A 23362-nucleotide genomic window follows, 5' to 3' on the forward strand; every position below is an offset into this window, starting at 1 on the left:
TTATTCTTCTAAACTTTCAAATGCTTTCAATTTGGACCCCACAATCAATTTTAGCCGTTAAAAATACAATAAAAGACCAAAATATTCCTGATTTTTATTTTTTTTAGTTTTGAAAGTTTGAATTTTATACAAAAGTTAGAGGTAAAAACGTTATGTAACATTTAAAATCTGACGAAGAGGTCAAAATTGAGAGCAATTAAAAGTTAAAGAGACTAAATTGAGAAATTTTGAAGTTAAGAGGGTTTATCAAATCATGTGAAAGTTCATGAATTTTCAGTGAAGTTTCCCGAAAAAAATAAATAAATAAATTATTTTTAAGGACAAGGACAAAAGTCATGTTTATTATAAAAATTAAAAATTAAAAAAAAAAAAAAAAAAAAAAGGGGGGGTCAATTAAACGGTCATTCTCTATGACAGCCGTGGGGCAACTTTGACCCAGCTTGTAGGACTCTGGCTGCACTCTCGCCGGCGTCGTTTGTCCTCTTCCAAGAAAGTTTTCACTGGCACTGGATCAACCATGTCGCTGAAGCATTTCCACGGCGGTTCCGTTCCTTCTGAGGTTGCTTTACCTTCTACTCCTGGACTGTAAGTTCATCAATCTATGTATTTATATAGCATGCTCAGATTGAGCTCAATTCTCGTTCATTTTACGTGTTGAGAAAAACTGTGCCCGAATTTTATGCCTTTTTGGTTGGTGCTCACTGAAACTTACCTTTTTTTGTTGTTTCTGAGCTTCTGTGAATTTGAAATTGGAAACCTTTTAAATTTTTATTTTCTTCGTTGGGTTAAAAATTTTGAGGATGAAGGTAAGTCTTTTAGATGGTGTATTGGGTCCCGGCCGTGTTGTTAGTGATGATATTTTTGGAATTTCGGGTCCAATTAGTCAGGAGTTGAAGCCCAATTCGAATGTGGGATCGCAGTCCTTTTGTTTCGGTGCTAGTTTGTGGTCGGCAAGAATAGTCGGAGCAAGTTCTAGCTGGGTTATGTTAGGGATAAGATCAGAGTGAGATAGGTTTAGTAGTTGAGAATTCCAACTCATTAGGATTAGCTATTGAAAAGTATGATTAAGATTAATTAGGAGTTCTTATCGTCATTCTATTCTATTGTATTCTATTTAAAGGCTATCTTGTTGTTAATAAAATAATCCGTTCTGAACCCTCTAATTATACTATTAATATTAGGATTTCCCTTCCTAGGGTTATTGATTCCTCTTCCTACTATGTTTAGGTTTATTTTATACTCTGTAAGAGCAATGAAAGTGGCTTTCGTCTTTTCATTGAATAACAATTTTCAATCAATTGCTATAAGCAATTTGTGGAGGCTAGACTCCCTCTTGGAAGAGGTCATATCTTTCTCTTTCTTTCTTTGATTTTAGTGTATAAGAACTACAGTTCTTACCGTTATCAAAGAAAGTATTTGTGAATATGTGGTATTCTCTCGCCCTAACTAGAGTTTTGTGGTCTCTTCTACCCGAAATGAGCTATTGTAGTGCTCTTGTGTGCCCAAAGTAGAGAATTATTTCACTAGAACAATTCCCTTAACCGTGTGGGTTCCATCAGGTTAATGAAGCATGCTTTGATTGGTAATAATGGTGAGACATCAAATGCTTGGGGGTGAGGAAAGAGGTGATGGGTGTTTGTGAGACAGAAATGAGTCCTGTATCAAAGCTTGCGCAAGTGAGTGCATTTGAGAAAGTTTCTCTGGGAATGTGACAATCAAAGACTACTGGCTAGTTGCTAACAGATTTGCTATATGTGAGGGATGATAATGTGACTGGTGAGAGAAGGATAATTTTGATGCTTCAAGGCTTGATCATGATCAAGCTGAATGGATTGGGTGGCTTCCACCACATTTGGTCTATGTGAGGGATGATAATGTGGCTGATACTGATAGTGTGAATGTGGTTGGCCAGGAGGATGATTGTAATGCTTCACGGGAAGATCAACCTGAAAGGAGTGGGCCTTGTGAAGATGGAAGACACGTGGTGGTAGGGAATTGCCAGGTTATGACAATTAAAAGCGACAAACATATATAAAAGAGATAAGGGTAGAGCTATTGTTGATGTGGCTCCTTCGACCAGCAATGACTTCTGAAGTACCAAAGCATCCTAAATTAAAGCTACCTTCAAGGTCTAAACCATTGGTGACTTTGGAAAACAATTATAGACAGATATATAGTTGCTCAGTGTCCTTGGTGATATCAATTTTATGTTTTTTCCATTGTCATAGGCCCAGACGTGGCATCCAAAATCTCTATTAGATTTTGGATGGATCATTATTAAATTTTAGATTCAATGGTGATTTTCATTGTCACATTACACGGAGTATGCAAGTGGGAGTGTTTATAGCATTTCTCTTGATTAAATATGGATTACTAGAGGCCTAGGGACATTGGCAAGGTTTAGAGTGTCAAAGAATTTCATGAAAATTCAAATACTCCGAAAGGATGGCTGTTGCTGAGGGGTGGGAGTCGACCAGTGGAGAGACAAGTTAAGCGTCCGAACTGAATTTGAAGCCATGGATGCAACCTTTTGATTAATCTGATGCCAGTATAGAAAGAGAAAGGTCTGTAAAATTGCTCTAGATCTGATATTTCAGTTCTTAATTTATTCCTTTTTTTAATATATATATATATATACACACTTATCAAAAAAAATATTTTAGAGACAAAAGCGGCAATGTGATAATGTTTTATTTAAAATAGTATGCAGATCATTTTAACATTGTCGTTGAGGAAAAAAATGCCCCAAAATATGCCTTTCACTCATGGCTCAGGTAGAGGTTAATTAAACAGGACTTTTACTTCAGGATGGGGATCTGGCGATTGGACTTAAATGTTAGTGAAAGTTATGGGAACATGAAAATCCTGTTGGATTTGTGAATGTGGGGATTCTTGAGTACACATGGTTATCAACTACTGTAATGTGCTAGTTACCAAACTATGTAAAATGGATACTTAAAAGGAAGCATAGAAGAAAAAAAATGATAATAGAGGAGCTGTATCCATATCGCCTTGGTATTGGATACTGATACTTACGAATATTCCGTGGTACTTCACAATCATGTCCTAAGTTCAGAAATATATTTTGCAACTTTTTGTTTGATAAGTAAATATATTTTTAAACTTAAAAATCTATTTGATACTTTTGGGATACTTCTATCTGGTACACCTCGAATGTAAAAATATAACCATTTTAAAATAGAAAAAGGTTATTATTGCAAGTTGATCATCAGAAATGCAATGAAATGCTGATTCATTTGTGTGTGTGTGTGTGTGTAAATGTGATATGCAGCCTCTTGACCCTTGCGGGTTCTTCATCTGGTTTTGATCAGTAGGTATGTTTGTGCCATCATTTTGTTTTTCTTTGGAAACGAAATCCGATTATGTTTCTAATTACTCACTCATTTAAACATGTGTTCAGACTCAATATTGTGAGCTTTCACCTTCGCTACTTTTTTCTGTTTAATTTTCATTTTGGGGAAGCTGATTTAATAATCATTTTTATGTGACAGTAAGATGCATAGGGTCCAGAGGGCTGCTAGGCATCTCAACACTTTTTTCCAAATTCCCTTTTTCCAAATGATCTGGACCCCACATTCATTTAAGGAAAAAAAAAAAACAATATAAATCTATTTATTTATTGAATGGACTAGATCATTTGGGAAAATGAATTTGAGAAAAAGTGTTGGGATGTTTAGTATTATCCTAGGGTCCATGCTTTTAGGTATGCAAAAAGTGTACCTTTTCTTGAACATTTGTCAAATTGACAAAAACGTGACATAACAAAAATGTTTCCAGTTGAGAAATCACAAGTCTAGGCATAGCAGTGTTGCTAGAATAGAGGTTTGAGTTGTATAAGGGAGATCCACTGATCATTTGTCGAAGCTATCAATCATTGCAACTGACAGACCAGCATTAGAAATGAAAAAACGAAGTATTTCATCTCGTATTTTTTCCACCCTGAGATTCCATGCTACAATTATTGCATTGAAAATGGTTTCAAAGACAATAATAATAATAATAAATAATGGAGGTCATTTACAGTTAAGAGTAGGAAGAAAAAGATAACCTTGAACGTTCATTTTTTGCCTGAGATTCATGAAGGGGCAAATGGAGCAGCTACAGGTGTTCATCTGACTTTTTACCTTCTCAACAAAGTCCCTTATTTCCTGGTAAACCACAGTGTAGATGAAGTTGTCCCAAATCTGGTAAACAACATGTACAGTGCAATTTCTTTAACAGTATCCTTGACCATATAAAGTTTTTGTTAACCATTGTCAAATGCAAAATAAAGGGCATAACTGAATAATAGATCTGAGATAGACAATCTAGAGCTTATGCATATCTTTCTGTTCTTCTCTTGGATGTTGTGTACTATTTGTGTTTTTTTTTAGACCAGTCTTTCTGTCATGGTGAACATAATGCCAATCTTTGGATGAAGGACCAGTACAAAATCATCATATGTCACATGAACCTTTTGATGTTGCGGAACCTCTATTGTCATTTCAGCACTGTTTTTTTCAGTCCTTGTAGTAGTATGCATAGCACCAAACCAAGATCTTACAAATAAAACCTAGTTTCTCTCTTAGCCTCCCTTTCTTCTTTGTGATTTACCTTTTCTTTTGAATATTTTGCCGCTTAATCCAATGAAATTTTGTAATATTAAGTGTTATTTATTTATTTTTATTTTTTTTGGCTTGTAAAAGTAGTTAGCTGTCTCAATTAAGTGCGAGGTAGTTTGTAATTATATCGGATTATTACTGATTAAAGAGAACTAAGTTTTAACCTTTTATCAGCTTATTCTTGTCGCTCTTTTCAATGCTCACTAACAGTTTTGGCTTGGGTTTCAATTAGCAATGACTTAGTATTCCATTCGATTTAGATTTGTGAAGAACACTGAATAGGATATAAACTGGCATTGTTTTTCTTATGACATTTAGTCTCCAAATTGCAATGGATTTATAAGGAACTCCTTTTTCCAGTTGGGGCTTGGTGATACTACATATTTTGTCTAATTGATTCACTACTTCTTGCTAATCATAATTTAACTCCATATGGCTTCTGCAACTGATGCAGGAACACATTGTTTGGAGGTGCTTGTCCTCAGGAACTGGTATGTGTTCATCTATGTTATTTATCATAGTATTCTGGAATTATTAATTATCTGCCTTTTCAGGAATTGTCTTAGTTTTCCTCCGCTAGTCATTCTTGACACTTGATTTCTGTTAGAATTAGTTATTTGTCTTCCCATCCTTCATTTGGGTATTTATGCCCATTTCTCTAAGATGGGTTCTGAGAGTCAGGCAAAGTGGCCACTCTACATTATATAAACTTGGTTTAAAAAGTGACTACTTTACCTTACCCTCGTACTTTGCCAATAAAGAAAAAGGTAGAAAATTAAAAAAGAAGGATTGTACTTTTAATGGGTTTTGTAATTTTAGCTGCTATTTGATTTCAGCTTGTAATGGTGTACATTTTTATTGCTTAGTTCTCAAAGAAGGACATTGCGATAATTAAGTAACTTGATGTGATTCATTTTTCTAACAGTTAGTGGCCCTTCCACCATCATCTCTTTCTGATAGTTTTAGTCTAACAGTATCCAAAAGTAAAATCTGTTCATCCTTAGTCTCTTGGGAGCCATCACCAAAATTGATGATATAGGGTTGGATTTGGGAATGGAAACTGATGCAGCATCAATCTTTGACCATTATCTCAATTTTGCACCTCTATCTATTGCCTCATATTTTTTTTCCAATCACATATACACACAGCATAAAAATAAAAAACGATTATGGTGAAAAACTCAAGCTAACATCTTGTTTTTCATGTGGCAGCAAATCACACCATAATGTTTATAGATGTATGGATCCTTAACAAACGAGGTTGTACAATATGTGGTGGATGATGAAAATGTCTATAAATTGTACGTAAAGGGTCAACTATCTCAAGATTGAAGCACTGCCGGATCGTTCAGTTCTAATGGCTGGACACAGTCAAAGATCTGAAAATGTTTCCCCCCTTGAGAAGAGGATATGGAGGGACTATCAGAGGAAAGATCATTGCATGGACGGTGATAAAAGATGATGTTCAAAGTAGAAACTGGTAGAAAGAGAACTGGAGGACTAGCAATAATGCTGAGAAGCTGTAGCAGCAGCAGCAACAACAGCACAAGCGCAAGGCTATTGAAGTATCAAAACCGGCCAGATCCGTCAGGGATCCGCCATTCGAAAGCAGCTTCTGCTTAATTTAGAGCTGGCCCAAGTCTTTCAATCAGGCTCTGATCCCATGATACCTGGTCAAAGGGGCATGGCTGCAGGTAGTAACCAGATACCTTTCTCACGAGTGACAGATTCCAATCTGCCTCATTTGGCACAAAGCCGGCCCAAAGCATCACATCAATTGTTACTAGATTACCGGGAACTTTTGATATTGGATTCTCCTGGATGCCTGTTTTTTGTTTTTTGTTTTCCCTAATTGATAAGGGGAAAAAGGTTATAAGGCCAGGGACGGCTGAATATGGCTGTTATTGTAGTACCTTGATGTCTAGTATTGAGGCTTGAAAGGATCAGAATTCCTACAATATTGGTTTCTGGTAATATTGTAGTACTTTGATGTCTAGTATATATTGAGGCTTGAAAGGATCAAAATTCCTATAATTGGTTCCTCGATTACCCGAATTACATGTAATTCAGACAGCTAATTATAGGAGATCCTCAATCAGCTTGAAAACAAGAGCATGGCTTTTACACAGGGAAGTGCAAAACAGTGGTGCTCCTGATTTTGCAAGCATATGTATGTTGTAAACAATATTCAAATCCGACATGTTATAAGATATGATCAGATTGACTCCATCAATTTGTGAATTCGTTTCACAGGAATTTTACAACATGAAATACAAAGAGTTGCAAGCTCTGGTGTAAATATCATTAGCTATTAAGATGTTTTAAATCTGTTCTTTTCTTTTTTCTTTTTAGGCCTTCCTTTCACCGTGGTAAAGTAAAACCCTGTGGCTTTGAGGAGATCATGACAAGAAAAGAAAAATAAAAAAAACTAATGAAAGGTGAAATTCATAATCATAGTCCTTCTGCGTGGTATCAATAGATTCTCTCACCATGAAATACCTTATAAAAATCATATGCACTAAGAAAATATGTCAATATGTCAGTTTAGTAGATCGGATCGAAGAAATGGAGGAAATTTTGGAATGGCAAGACATGAGTTGGGACAAAAGTTGAAGTATATGCTAAAATTACAGAGAAACAGTCAATAAGAAAAAACGCTAGCTGATACACAAGAAAACCTTTCTTTATATTAATTCATCCACAATACAAATATAGCACTTTTGGATGAAAAACAAAACAAAAGAACAGCAACCACCCATGAAACTCAAAACATAAACGGAGTCGGTGAGAATGATGGAAAGATTATTGGCGGCGATTTGTTCCTGGAAACAAACAAAACAAATCAGCAAGATAATCACACATTAATATTAACAAAACCAATCACTGTGAGAACCCAAAACACACCTGCAGGAGTAGTCCTCCACGTCGGCGAGACTGCGAGAATTTCCCAACGATCTGGGTTTGCCAGAGGATTTCTTTACGGAAACCCGTGCGGCGCCGTTTTTGTCAAAGATCTGATGAGCGGCGTTGTCCTCGGATATCATCGAAAGCGCCGGCCTCCAATGCTTGGCCGCCGCGGAAGCAGACTTGGAAGCCGTAGTACTACTGAGCCTGTTGCGCCGGGAAGAAGGCACGGTGAGCGACGCCGACACGTGGGTGTTTGTGTTGGAGTCGGCGTTGGGTTCCTCCTCCGGCGGCGGCAGCGCAGGGGCGCCTTTGGGACGGTAACATGACCGGAAGAAGAACTTCATTGATTTTTTTTTTGGGGGGGGGGTTGAGAAAAACTGAAAACTTGTTGAAACTTTTTGGAAGGTTGGAGTGAGAGTTAACGTATATATAGGGTTTTGTATGTGTGGTACGTGGTCCATGTTTCTTCTGTGTAGAGAGTTGCTTTGTCCTTATCCGTCTAGCTAGCTACAAAAAGGTTTGCAATAACACTTTGTGCGTGTTAAACAAACACTAATACTTCTATTATTTACTAATTAATTAATTAATTAATTAATTTTTTTTTTTTTTTTAACTAAAAGGATTTAGAAGAAAGGAGGCAGTGAAAATTGTAGGAGTTGCAAGTGGGTCGTTGTCGGAAAACTCATATGAAATTCATCTGCATAAATAAATTTTGAGTTGTCTAACTACTTATTGAAACATATGAGTTTCATGTGTGCTCTTTCACATGCTAATTTGGACATAAAATTACTACAAATCTTTATGCAAGAGTCCACCTGTCCGAGCAAGAGTCCACAAATAAGAGGATATGTGATAAAAAAGAATAGCCTTATCTATTAGTAAATCTTGCCTTATATTCATAAGGATAAATTAATTGTTTGTATTTATGTGTAATTATTATAAGGTTAAACCTTTTGAGTGTTTTTTTTGTTTTCAAAGTACTTGCTAATTAAAATAGTCGATCTGTTTGCTTTTAATTCAATTATTTTTAGTTACCTATTAACTTAAAAGAATGTGGTAATTACTAATCTAGTTAATAGTAGTGGGATACAATAATGGGTCCAACATTGAATCTATGTGAATCTCTCTTCATAAGCCCTAAAGAAAAAGTGGATATTTCTTGACTTTTTGTCACGAATTTGTGAGAGGCTATGGCCTAGAAATGTGTAGGGTATGACAAAAAGACAGATACGCTTATCAGAGAGAGATCATGTGGTTCACAAATAAATTTTAAAAAATTCATATTAATTTAATAAATAAGACTCTTTTTAACGCACACTTGGTAAAAGTCTTGGTCTTGGATATGTTATTAAATAGAGTGACAGCAACGTAAAATGAAGCACATGAATCGAATATTTTATGCAATTATAACTTCTTAATTATATTAGACATTAAACAGAATGCAATTAGAGTGACAGCAATTTAATTTGGCTTCTCTAATACGTCCGTAATTAAGTACATTAATTTATGTGTAGCAAGTAGATTGGCAACAAGTCGTCGCAGGTAACGGTTGTAGGTAGGTAGATCGGTGCAAAATGGAGCAAGCGATCAACAATAGTCATCGGAGGAAGGGAGATCAGCGGAAAAGGGAGGCTTGTCGAGAGCCAACCAAACGATTTGGGTTAGCTCACAAATATCATGTCAGTGCTCCTTAAACTTTCACTCGTTTTGACACTATCCAAAAGTTTAAAAACACTAAATTAAGGGTATCGAACTTTTAATTTTTTTTCAATTATCCATTCAGTTAAGAATTTTCATTAAATTTGATCAAAATTTCCAAAATACCCTTTTTTAATAATAAAAAAAATTGTAAAGATTTTACAAAATATTGCGAATATGTTTTTTTATAAAATAAATAAATAAACACATGAATCTTTGCAATTTTTCATCTTAATTTTTCTTAATAAAAAAATTGAGTATTTTGGAAATTTTGACAAGATTTAACTGAAAATTCTTACGGAATTGAATAATTAAAAGAAATTGAAAGTTTAATACATTAAATTAAGCATTTTTGAATTTTGAGAGTACTTTCAAAACGCGTGAAAATTCAATGGAGTTTTATGAATTTTCATGTTATGAAATCTAGCATTTCTTTTTTGAATAAGATTTGACTTAATTCATTCCATTAGAAAAAGCATCTAAAGTATAAAACTTTAAACAGAAAGAGCAAATTAGTATAAAGTTACAATATCATAAATATTACTAGGGATCTCCTTCATCCAAATTCTATATATTTGTTTTCATGCCACCCCCATTTGCTCCCCGCTTGATGTGCACCACATCCCTTCGCCTAAACCTAGACAACACTTCTTTGATATCTTCTATGATTTGTCCATAACGACACCACTTTGGGTTATTGCCGTTGATTTCTAGCATTTCTCTAACCCTAAATCAAACTAAATATAACTATATGCCACCAACAACCAGAAAAGTATAGGAAACGGCTGGATAATATATGGGGTAGGTATTGAAATATTGTTTAGCAAAATAGTAATTTTCAGTTACTTTTATATCAACAAGCAATTAAATGTGCCCATTAAATTAGGCTTTTGCGTCTATTTAAGCAGTTGACCAAACTAATCCCGACAAATGCTAACTTTTTAATCAAGAATTGATTGATTAATTTTAAGGTAAAGTTTATTATTCATAAAGCTGTCAAGGTCCCTAGTGTGTCCCCTTGCATATGGCCATGCGTAGCAAAAGATTGATGCAAAAAGAATATAATATTCCGTCTGCTGTAATTAAATAATTTGCTCACTAATTACTCTTATTATTGAATATTTGTGCATTTGTGTGACTTAAGCTTAATCTAAGGTTGACTTTGTCCGGCCTACCAGCTGGTAAAGCCAAATCATTGGCCCAAAATAACTTTAAATACACAGTATTTTTTCTTTTTCTTTTTTTGAGAATAAATATATAGGAGCAGTGATGCAGCACACTGACGTGTATGAACAGTTATGCACGCCAGTGTTATTTAATTATAAAATATAATTAAATAATTATTTAAACAGTAAATAAATAAATAAAATCTAACAACATGCACGCAGTGTGCTGCATATCACTAACCAAATATATACAGTATTAGGGTAATGTCGTACAACCAAATGGGACCAGGGCGGGTACTACATTTATCATCGTGAGCAAAGGTTATAATTAATAATTAGTATAACTTACAAAAAAAACAAAAAAAACAAAAAAAAAAGGAAAGATAATTTTCTACTTCCAAGCACCCAATGAGGTTCACTAAACATGGTGCTTGTTGCTTACAAGAAATTCGAAAAATGTTTGGTTATGCTGTTTTTACAATAATTTTCTTATAAATTAATGTGATGACGTTGCTACCATAACTACAATCAAATTTAATTATTTAATAACTGATATATTAAGTATCGGGTGGACAGTCAAATTAATTTGTAAAGAACTTGTAAAAAAAGTCATAATACATAATCTACGCTTCATGATAATTATGCTAATCATCAAATGAAAGCATCTTTAGGGCAAGTTTATAATTGCGTTTGAAAGGCTTAAAAGTGCTTTTAACAATCAAAAAGCTTATTTAAAGAAAAAGTACTCGTTTGGTAAACAAATTTGAAAGTGCTTTTAAAGGTCCAAAAAGCACTTTTGGCAAAAGCTTATAAATGGAGCTTTTGCGAAATCGCTTTTTGACTTAAAAGCTCTATTTCTCAAGCGTAATCCCAAACAGAATCTTAATATCCAATCAAAAGTTAATGTTTGTGAATCTAAATTATATATAAAATCTAATTAAGGGCATTGAAAATGATTTTCACCATCCAAAGTTGCGGTACTAATTGGTATCATGCATTGAAACTCTAGGAGGCAAAGCAAGTATCATAATTTTCTTCCAAGTTATTGCCTCAAATCTTTTCAGAGGCACTTGCCATGCAATTCACATTAAAGACATGTAAAAATCGTTCTTGTTCATGGCCATTATAATAAAAATGTATCAATAATTTTGTTATCAAGTTACCTTGAGCTTTTTAGGAATAGAATCATATGAAATCTAATATGGATCAAGAAATAAATCATTTTTATTTCAATTGAAATAGAGAAGATCTTGATTCACTTTTTTTCATAAATAATTCATGAACGTCCCACCATTGGTAGTGATTCAATGGTTTTAAGGAAATCTTCAAAGTGGTTAAGCATGTATTAGAGTAAGAATTCGACTCTCAAAATGAGAATTTTTAATCTTATTAGTATTATAGCCATGACTTGCAGTCTTACTGATGCCCTGAAAAGTTGTGTTAGACTATGGCTCAATTAGATTTAAGGGAGTAGCCCGCCGAGTAGGCATGTACTATTACAATCCAACTGATCGAGTGAGTAGATGATATTATAACTACGCTCAAATAGAATAATTACAATTGATCTCCCTCATGCCTCTTTGCTTAGGGAAAAAAAAAAATCATGAATGTCTCAATAATTTGTGAATTTTTTTTTTTTTTTTTTTTTTTGGAGGGGGGGTGCAAAATTAGGGTATCCAGTTAATGCTTTGACTGGTCCCTTTCCTTCATGGCCAGAAGATCCAGGGTGCTTGTTTCAATTAATATCTGAACCCCACATCTCAATTGTCATTATCTTCAGAAGCATTATTTTTTTTTTTTGGGCCCCTTGTGTAGATTCTTCTCTGTGTTCATAGAATTCAAGGCCAAACAAGCATGACAAGAAAAATCTAGATTAAATGAACGACGGCAACAACAAAAATAAATTGCTATCAAATTACGCACTAAGAAGGGAAATGCCACGACCACAAATGTTGCTACAATAAGAGAGGATTGATCATCTGTCACATTTTTGCACTATGGTAGTTGTGGCTCTGGTCATCTTCGTCCACAAAATTCTTCCCAACAATGAAAGCTCAGAAGAAAACAAAATTCTCAAGGAAAACCAATGAATTTGGAGACTTTGTTACAGTCTCTCAAAATGCGGTGAACAAAGTTATCAGAAGAATTTTATCCAACCCAGTATTAAATCACCTACATTTTGAACACGCGTTAATTTCATAGGCTGGATTGGAATAAATTATTTTTACCGAGTTTAGAGAAAAAGTTTGTTGCAATGTAGCCCTTGCCATACGTATTGCGTTGAAAATAAGCTTATTTTCAGTATAGGTTTTCAATTTTGGGTTTGTTGTCGGGTAGCCAACCCTTTCCACCAATTTTTTATTTTTTATTTTTATCCCTTGTTAAAAAAATAAAATAAAAAAGATGGTTAGTGAATGTGGGACAGGAGAGTGAAATTGTCCAATGTTGAGTTGCTTTCGAGTGATTAATTCTTTTGGGAGTGATGGGTGTGGGGGATTTTGGAAGGCTTGGGGCAGAGGCAATTCTTTTGGGTGTGGAGACAAGCAATAGAAGGTTCGGGAGAGATTGAAGGTTGTGTAATGTCACATACACAAATTGATGGCTCAGGACTAAGTAAATAAAGAAAACAATAAAAAATAAAATAAAAACAATCATAGTCACACCAATCTTAGTCCATAAAGAATGATGCTGGCATCTCGCTAATGGGAATAGAAAGGAAGTCTCACTTCAAAAATAGTGACATATATCAAGGATCCTATATTATTACCGCGTGTTAAATTAGATGCTCCATTAGTATTTGTGGTTACAATAGACTGAAAAAGAGGTTACGTGCGCCATGCCGGAACTTTTTTATGTTTTTCTCTTCAATATACCCTTTAAGTTACTTGAAAAAAATAAATAAATAAATAACCATTTGAAGTGTATTTTTTCCTAATTAAAACGATAGATTCCTAACAAAATATTAAAACAGAGCAATTTCTTTCTACTGAACTTCCTAGATCTCTGTGGGGCCTAGGAATAACCTAAAACTCATGGCCCATAGAGGGCCAAAGAGACGGACCGACAAGACTCAGCAAGCTAAGGCCCACCATAAACTCTCAACATACTTCTAAAATTTTCATGGATATATTCATTAATCATCTAAGGGAATTTGGGGACTTGTAGGACCAAAGAATCTCCTAAAAGCCCACGACATAGAAAAGGCCCAAATAGACTTACCTCCAGCCCACCGAAGGAGTCCAAGACCTAATGGACTTAGAGCCATGACCACTCCAACAAATTCTAGAAGACTCTAGAATGCTTTATACACTCGTATATAGGGCATAAGGTATACAGCTTCACTATTCTACACAGTCTATCAATAATGCTTTTCTTACCGGGGAGAGCTCTCCCCCTCATTTTTTACTGATTTTGGCATCAAAGTCCCTTCGGCCCTTCAAGACCAATGAGCTTCTGACGTCTTCTACTTCTTTCGTAAATGGAGCTCTTTCCTAGAAAACGACTTGGGGCCATTGTTAATTCCGTACACTAATCGTCTCTATCACAAATATTGTGAAATTTCAATCTTGAGTTTCTTAGCATCAATCATATTGTAGATAAGTGACTCTTTTAGGTAAGTGGCATCTCTTCCTCCCTATTGAGAAAAAAGGTCATGATTTTTAACTTTTACTAGAAAGAGATGTTTGGAAGTCCTATTTTGTAGCATGCATTTATCCGTTGACAAAAATAAAAAATAATAAGTCTTGGGAATCATGACTCTTTTGAGTCTGACCTAATTTCAGATTTTCATTATCACACCTTATCCCGTTGGAAAAAAAAAAAAAAAGAAAAAAAAAAAAAGAAAGAAAGAAAGAAAGAAAGAGAAGGGTGGTCTATTCCCGTGATTGCCTTGATTAGAGAAGCACCTTATTAATCTAATCTCATCTTTATTGGCTAAGCATGTATTGGTTAATTACTCTCATCATCATCACTCCCATTATTAAGCACTGATCACTTAGGCATCATTAATCAATAGAACCAAAAAAATTATCACAGCAAAATGATGATACGAAAATCCACTATATATATATATATATTGACATATTGTCAAGCCATTTTTAAATGACGTGACAATATATTTACCATATTGAATCTCAATCTCACATACTTTTTATACTAGTTTAATTGGGCTGAAATTGGGCCAATTTTGTAGCATAGGGATTTCACTATGTTACTAGATGGGCTTCAGTGCGTTCAGAAAATAGACTTGGATTGTGATTGGCCCAATTTAAACTTAATGGGGGCATATTCCATTCTGAATACCGTTCATTTAGCCCAGCTATTGGACAAAGAAGAGACAGAACTTATTAGTGGATTAAGCCATCAGATTAGTGCTGCACAATAAAAATAAAAAAGGGGAAAAAACATTATAAAAAAAAAAAAATCTGATCCCACTATCAATAAACAATTAAACGATTAAATTAAAAAAAAAAAAAAAATACTAGTTGTGATTGACGTGGCAGTATAGTGTGGGCTGCCATCTTAATTTATATGTCCATGTGACAATACCAGGTGAACTCTCACATTAGTTTGTTAGAGAGTTATAGTAAAATTAATCATTAAATTTGTAAACTTATGTAGATTTCATATAAGTCAATGGTAGACTTTACAAATTTAATGGTTGATTTATTATATTTGTAAGAAAATATGGGCCAAATATGAAAAACTTATTGACCCTAGCATTTCTCTTTTTCATATTAAAAATCTTGCACAAAACTGTCTTTAATTGGAGGTATGAAAGAAATACTATTGGTTTTTTTTTTTTTTTACATGTGTGTGAAACTGTGAATAGCAACAACGAATTATAAACATTCAGAATGACAAATTGACTCTCTCAAAGTTATTTGTTTATTAGATATGAAGGTGCAAGGAATTGAAATCTCGAAAGAAATTATATATACAAACTACTCCTAGCCTATTGACCATTAATGCTCAATGAAATTTCTGTTTTTTCCTCTCCATTATATTATCAACGACAAAGGGATAATACATATTGGTGTGATTTTGGATCCAAAAATTAGTTAATTTGGGTGAAAATCACTATGCTTGGCCAATTTTTTTTTTAATGTCTTAATGAAGTAAACAAATTCTTAATTAATTAATTAATTAATTCAGTGATTCATGTGGCATGCATATACGGGTGCTGTCACAATCTGACTGAATTATATATCTCTTATAAGCCAAATAGCCAAATAGCCAAATAGATACACTAATATGTGCTTTACTTAGCCCCCCAAGAAAACAAAGAAAAAAGAGTTCCAGGGTTTTGGGTCTTGTTCTTTTCATGCTTTTGATCTGTTTGGAATAAAGCATAAAGCATGATATTTTCATTTTTCTTTTGATTGGTTGAACTTGTGATTTGGTTTTTTTTTTTTTTTGAAAACTGGGTACTCTTCATTCAAAATGAGGAAGAAATACAGAGAGCCTTGGCTCTATAAAGAGAGGTCATTACCCTCTAACTGAACAATATTAGAGATACAAATCGGGATCTCCTCAATCCAAATATTATCCATAATAAGCTTTGACGCCTCCTTCGCCAATCCATGTGCTGCTTTATTTTCTTCGCGCTTGGCGTGGCGAATCTTCCATTGTCGAAGGGTTCTTAGCACTGTCTTTATATCCTCCACGATATGCCCATACCTGAGCCAATTTGGATCTCTCTCTCCGATTGCCTTCACCACAGATAGTGAATCCCCTTCAAGAATAATATCATAGAAACCAAGGTCCCTGCATAGATCGACTGCATGCAAAGCGGCCAAAGCTTCTCCCGTAGCTGGATCATAGATAGCCATGAAGGATTTACTTTGGGCCGCTAGAACTCGACCCGCTGCATCTCGAATAATCACGCCGATTCCCATACATTTCCTTTCAGATGAGATTGCAATGTCCCAATTAACTTTGTAGAACCCAGACGGAGGGGCCTGCCATTTCATGCCCGTTTCTCCTCTCCCTACCTCGGCCTGGTTCAGCTCCTTTTCGTTTGCTTGTGTGTATTGTAAGAAGCCTTCCCTAGCTGTAGAAGCTATAACACTTGGGTGAATAAACTCACCCCCATGCACAACTGTGTTCCGTCTCCTCCAAATTCCACGAAGAGTTAGAGCCAATAGATTTAGATCTTCCCCAGACAACTGGACCGTCATCTCCTCAAAGAAATCCTTGAAGTCACTATAGCTCCTGGTACATTTTTGGAGCTTACGGCTACTGGTTCCCCATACGTCTTGAGCTGAAGGACATGCCCAAAGTATATGATGGACCGTTTCTTTCTCACTGCAGCAGAAGATGCAACGATCCTCATCAATAATCCCTCTTTTTCTAAGATTTTCCTTAGTAGGAAGAATGTTTTTACAGGCCCTCCATAAAAATACTTTGGAAGAGTTTGGTACATTTAAACCCCAGATGGTTTTCCAGATTGCTAACCCTCTGCCTTGACTTGAACTCTCCCCTTTCCCCCTATCTTGACGTTCTTTCTCAAAGTGGTAAGCACTTTTGACAGAAAATTCCCCCAAGTTTGTTGGATACCATATCATTTTATCCGGCTGATGGTATTTGCTAAGTGGAATGTTGCAAATTAAATCTGCCTCCTCAGGATCAAAAATTGTCCTCACCAAAGTTTCATTCCATCTAACCGGATTCTCTTCTATGAGTTCCACCACCTTTGCTTCCTCTGACAGCAACGTGCAATGGGATTGAATGGAGAAAGTGGATGGTCTTGGGAGCCATCTGTCTCCCCAGATTGAAACTGATCGCCCGTCACCAATCCTCCAGAAACACCCTTCTTGGAATAAATCCCTGCCTGCTAATATACTACGCCAAGCGTAAGAAGGCTTATTCCCCACCTTTGCCGACATAAAAGTTCCCCGATAAAAATACTTAGCAGAGATAATCTTCCCCGCCAAACTCTGCGGGTTCTGCATTAATCTCCAGCTTTGTTTTGCTAACATAGCTTTATTAAAACAAACAATATCTCTGAACCCCATCCCTCCTTTTTCTTTAGCAAGGCTCATTTTTTCCCAACTTAGCCAGTGAATTTTCTTTTCTTTCTCAGTATGTCCCCACCAGAATTGTTGCATTAGCCTATTTAAATCCTTGCAAAGCTCTTTGGGTAGCAAAAATATGCTCATGCTGTACGTAGGTATTGCCTGCACCACTGCTTTTAGTAAAACCTCCTTCCCAGCTTGTGAAAGGAAATTAACTTTCCAGTCTGATAATTTTCTTTTCACCTTATCCTTCAAAAACAAAAACTCCCTTGTTCGAGATTTCCCCACGAGAGCGGGGAGACCCAAATAAGAGTCATAGCGTTGAGATGCTGGAACATTTATCAGAGATAGGATACTTTCACGTACAACCTGGGGCGTATTTCTGCTGAAAAACACTGTCGTTTTATCCTTATTCAGACGTTGCCCCGAGGCTCTCTCATAGGTATCCAATAATTTTGCTAACTGTCCCCAATCCTGCGTTGTAGCCTTACAGAAAAGGAGACTATCGTCAGCAAAAAATAAATGATTTATCTTCATACCTCGTGGAGATGTTGGGACCCCCCCCCCCCAATAAGCCAGTGCTCTCGGCATGCTGGAAATGTGTGCTTAGGACCTCCGCACAGAGGATGAACAGGTATGGAGAGAGAGGGTCACCCTGGCGAATTCCTCTGGAAGGTGAGAAATTGCCCACTGGTACTCCATTAATCAAAATGGAGTAAGACACTGTCGTAACACATTGCATCACCATATTGATCCATTTTTCAGAGAAACCCATCTTTCTCATTACCTTCTCCAAAAAAATCCACTCCACCCTGTCGTACGCTTTGCTCATATCCAATTTTAGCGCCATGTATCCCACACGACCATACATCCTAGAATGCATAGTGTGTAGTGTTTCATAGGCAACTAAAATATTATCCGAAATCAGCCTGCCTGGAATAAAGGCGGACTGATTACTCGAAATAATATGAGGGAGCAGTAGCTTTAACCTGTTTGCCAAAATCTTAGAAAGAATTTTATACAGGACATTGCACAATGAAATAGGTCTATAATCGGAAACCACAACAGAATTTGATTTTTTTGGAACAAGAGCAATATACGTAGAGTTTACAGCTGGGGTAAGAACACCTGAGGAGAAAAAATTCTGTATAGCTTCAAATACCTCCTCTCCCACAACAGCAAAATTATCTTGGAAGAAACCTGCTGGAAATCCGTCTGGACCCGGTGATTTTAGAGGCGCCATTTGGCTTAGAGCCAAGCTGATTTCCTCCCTAGAGACGGCTTTCTCCAGGTCTGCATTCATCTCAGCTGTTATTCTTGTTGATAAAAGATCCAGTGCTTCATCTACCCCTGTCGGGTTCGACGTGGTGAGGATTCCCCTGAAATAGGAAATAAACGCAGCTTCAATGGTTGTGGGTGTATCACAAATTTTGCCCTCCAGATCAAAAATACTAGTTATAGTGTTGGCCCTTCTCCTCTCCGTAGCACATGCATGAAAAAACTTAGAATTCTTGTCCCCATGCTTCAGCCAATTTACTTTAGCTCTTTGTTGCCATTTCATCTCTTCTTCTTCCATAACGTCATTTGCCTTAGACTGAAGAGCCCGAATCTCATCAAGATCCCCTGGTACCTCTTCTTCTTGAAGTTCAAGGATTTTTGATGTCGTCGCCTTTAGAATTTCTTCTGAGGAATTTTTATTCTCTTTCTGCCATTTAATAAGGGAGTTTCTACTTTCCTCCAGTTTTTCCAGTACTGACTTCCATCCCCCCCTATAGTTTTGCTTCACCCTCTAGGCCTTCCTTATGACTTCTTTATGATCCTTAAATTTGTGCCAAGCTTTTTCATACCTGAAGACACTCCCCCGTCCACACCTCTTATGCGGCCTATGTTTATGAAAGATTGCCAGCACAGGGGCATGATCAGATGCACACTGAGCTAAGATTTCCACTCGGTGAATGGGAAATAAGTCCCTCCACTCCCAATTTGCCATGGCCCGATCAAGACGTTCCATCGTGAATTGGTCCTCTACTTTGCCATTACTCAAAGTAAATTTTGGCCCCACAAAACCCAGATCGTACAGTCGACTTCCGTTGATAGCTTCACGGAACTCCTCCATTTGCCACCTTGGTTTTCTGCGGGACCCAAATTTTTCCCCATCATGAGTTATTTCATTAAAATCCCCCATGGTCATCCATGCTTGTGGCTGAAACGTACGCAGATGACGTAAGAGAGTCCATGATTCCTTTCTCTTTGCCACTTCCGGGTGTCCGTAAAAACCCGTAAATTTCCACTATTGGCCCGCCCCTTCTCCCGTCACCACGGCATTGATGTGGCGACGACTATAATTTTGTATATCAACTACAACTTCCGAGCTCCAGAAAAGAGCCAAACCTCCGCTTTTTCCAACACTATCTACGACAAATACATTCCCAAATCCAGAACGGATTCTTATTTTTTCAACTCGATGCGCTTGAAGCTTGGTTTCCATTCAGAAAACCAAGTGGGGTTTCTTTTCCTTCACCAAACGGCAAAGGTCTCGAACTGTTCGGGGGTTCCCAAGCCTCCGGCAGTTCCAACTTAATATGATCATGGCTCCCGGGCGGGGCTGAGATTCAGCCGCCGCCGTTTCCTCATTAATTCCACTCCTGGTCCATCTCCCCTTCTTATGCAGGGTAAGAGCTGTGTCTGATAAACCCACTTCATCCGCAGTGCGAGTGCCGTAGTGACTCCCACACTCTTGTGGCTGGGTCAATTTTTGTCCGCCACGTGCACGCTTCTTCCATGTTCTTTTTCCTTTAATTTCTCCGTCACCCTCACTTCTAATATCCCTATGCAGATTTTTTGCTCCTGCCGTGACACGTACACCAGCCCCATTTACTTTCACGCATGACACATCAACATTGCTAGAGATTTTAGGCGACTGAGAATCACCTAGCTGGTCCACTTCTCCTACATTAAAAACATTTATTCCAATTTCCTTCTCTGGCACCACTCCTCTAGCTGGAGTCTTATAATTGTCCCCTTCTCTATATGAATCCTTCCTTAAAAGCTCATCAGTTCCCACTTTCATTAATTATGGCTCTTTAAAACCCTTCACAGCCCCTCCATGCGCTCCATCTTCTATTTTCCTTTCTTACTCCCTCCCATTAAAGCTAGGAGGATCCTTACTCGTGGCGTTTCCTTGGGAAACGCTCATTGTCTCCCCAATAACTACAGGGCGTACAGCTGACCTCGCCTTGAAAAGGAAATTCAACGTTTCCACATTTAAATTCTCAGCGGAGATTCCGGTTCTGCCATCTTTACCTCGGCCCCTTTCCTTCCATGCCTGAGTTACGTGATTCTCCGATGATTCCGTCATTGACTTTTGATCTTTCTCCCGCAGTGGTACTGCCGCCTTAGTAGATGCAATCCCCGAAACTGCTCCCTTTCCTTCCGTTACAGATTTTCCTTTCCAGATCTCATTTACTTCCGCTAGAGGAACCCACTCCCCCGAATTATTTCCATAACGGTTGAAGGCGTAACTGTTGGGATTTCCTTTTGTTTCGCCTTGAGAATCTCCGTTTGCTCTGCAATTGTTACTGCGACTGGCCTCACGCGCCTCCCCGTCAGGACCATTTTTCCTCCACAGCGGAGGAGATTCAGTCTCCGATGATTCACCTCCCAGCCGCCCCTTGTCCCTAGACAGCCAGCGGCTTGGCGACCCTACTCTCAACCACGATCCAAACTGCATGTCCGAGTTGTCCCCGTGCATTCTTTCCCCCCCCTCCTTCCTGACATCCACGCCTTCCATGACTAATGACTCCACAGCTGAAACAAAAACAAGGAATTCTTTCGTATTGAAAGGCGATCCATATGGCACGGCCCCTAACATTTAGTGTGCGTCCCCTGGCCAGAGGTTTGGACACATTCACTTTTATTTTAACTCTCAGAAATTCCCCCCATCCCATACCATCATCATTGGTGTCAACTTCCTCCACTTCTCCAACAGTTGATCCCAACCTTTGGCCCACTGCTCTACTCATACAGGCTAAAGGCAGGTTATACATCCGGACCCAGAAAGAAACGTTCTCAAAATCAATGCTGGCCGGAGAGGGCAAACCATCAAAATCTTCAATGGCGAAAAGATTTCCGTCAACAACCCAAGGCCTACCTTCTAGGACCAAAGATTTATCCCCAGGATTCTCAAACTCCAGGAGGAACAGATTTTCTCCCATGACCTTGAAGGAAAGTTCCCCGGTCGGTCTCCATCTTCTCATCAGCATGCCCCTTACCGTGTTTTTTACTATCACTCGATCAACCATAAGTTGCCCCACCAAACAATTTTGGCGCCTGTTAACGCCTTCTTCGAGCACCTCTTCATGCACCACCACATCACATTCTTCGGCCTCAGAAAGACGAAGTCTGTTCCATAGCTTGGATAAATCCTCCGTAGTACCCCCCATTTGCAACTGCTGCACTAGTAACTAGCTTTTGTTCTTGGATTGTTGCCTTCACGACCTTCACGGGTCTGAAGATAGTTTTCTTCTCCTCTATGTTTCGTCAGAAACCTAGAGAGCGTATTTTTTACTTCTTTTATGATTGTGTTTTTTGTGATTTGTTATAACTATACATTAATAATTAAATAATCAAACTAATTAATTACTATAATAAATAAATTTATCTCTATGTTCATTTTGTCATAATATAAATTAAACGATTAAATTTATTAACTCCTAATTAGCTTTTGGGATAAGTGATAATTTAACATGATATTAGAGTAAATGTTATGAGTTTGAACCTTATTTCTGCCATTCACTTTCCAATTCAATTAAAAATTTTACGTGTTCACAATCAATTCCTATTGGCTTGAGCTTTTGAAATAAGTAGTGATTTAACATATTCATTATGGTTAGATCTGTAATTAACTATTTTAGATCTTTAAGGGCTTGTTTGTAATTGAGTTTGAGGAGCCTAAAAATGTTTTTAATACTCAAAAAGTTTGTTTGAAGAAAAAAGTACTCGTTTGATAAAAAAATTAAAAGCTCTTTTAAGGGTCCAAAAAGCCTAAAAAATGGTCCAAACACACTTTTGGCAAAAGTTTCATGTTTAAGCTTTTGTCAAAATGCGTTTTTTGACTTAAAAGCTCTATTTATCAAACGCAATCCTAAGCAAACTCTAAATCCCTAGAGTCTATTTGCCGCTTAGAATTTTTTTTTTTTTCTTTTTCCCTTTCTCTACAAATCTTTCCCTAAGTTCGAGCATTAGGTTTCCAGCAATAAGACTTTCTTGTTTTTTATTTCATCTTCATATATGGTCATGGCAAATACCTTCTGGTTGTCATGTACCAATCAGTTTAGGTCGAGGGCGGTTTTGGATGGTGACACAATTTGGCCAATATTGGAAACTTTGGGAAAATGGAAATCAAACCAACTTTAAGGGGTCTATGCTTAATTTTAATTTCTGTTGCAGTACAATTTAATTATTTAGTCATATATTATGCTTATATGTTGCAATTTTGCTTGTTCCTTAGGGTTCCCAATGGGCAGCTTAATCGACTGGAGATTACGCTTCATTAAGCGAAAGTCATTAATTCGAGTCCCCTCTCCATCTTATGTGGACATGTCAAACAAATATATATATATATATGTAGTGTCCCAGAATTTTCAAAGCTATTTAAATAGATTATTTTGATAATGATGTTATTTTAATATCCATTGTAGCTAAGGATTTTAATTCTTGGGAAATTTATGAGAGTGGTAATTAGAGAATGGTAATTGGTGAAATAGTATAGGGTTGGTGAAATAGTAAAATGAGGGTATAATTGTATAATTGTAAATTGAAGATAGAATGAGGGTATAATTGTAAATTGAAGGTAGAATAGTATAGGGTTGGTGAAATAGTATAGGGTTGGTGAAATAGTAAAATGAGGGTATAATTGTAAATTGAAGAAAGAATGAGGGTATAATCGTAAATT

General features: G+C 36.8%; 1 protein-coding gene and 1 long non-coding RNA gene across 2 annotated transcripts; one reads left to right on the forward strand and one right to left on the reverse strand.

Annotated features, from left to right (window-relative positions):
- The first annotated feature begins 430 nt into the window (after positions 1–430).
- LOC132182938 (uncharacterized) lies at positions 431–6717 on the forward strand. Its single transcript, XR_009440340.1, has 3 exons — positions 431–585; positions 5077–5113; positions 5835–6717. It is a non-coding gene; the product is annotated as an uncharacterized LOC132182938 (long non-coding RNA).
- Positions 6718–7287: 570 nt separating this feature from the next.
- LOC132183091 (uncharacterized) lies at positions 7288–7911 on the reverse strand. Its single transcript, XM_059596488.1, has 2 exons — positions 7527–7911; positions 7288–7444 (listed from the first exon to the last, which is right to left on the reverse strand). The coding sequence occupies exons 1-2, from the start codon at positions 7871–7873 to the stop codon at positions 7387–7389; spliced, it is 405 nt and encodes a 134-aa protein (XP_059452471.1). The 5' UTR covers positions 7874–7911; the 3' UTR covers positions 7288–7386.
- Between the last annotated feature and the right edge of the window lie 15451 nt (positions 7912–23362).

Source organism: Corylus avellana, chromosome ca5, assembly GCF_901000735.1.
Source record: "Corylus avellana chromosome ca5, CavTom2PMs-1.0".
Taxonomy (NCBI): Eukaryota; Viridiplantae; Streptophyta; class Magnoliopsida; order Fagales; family Betulaceae; genus Corylus; species Corylus avellana.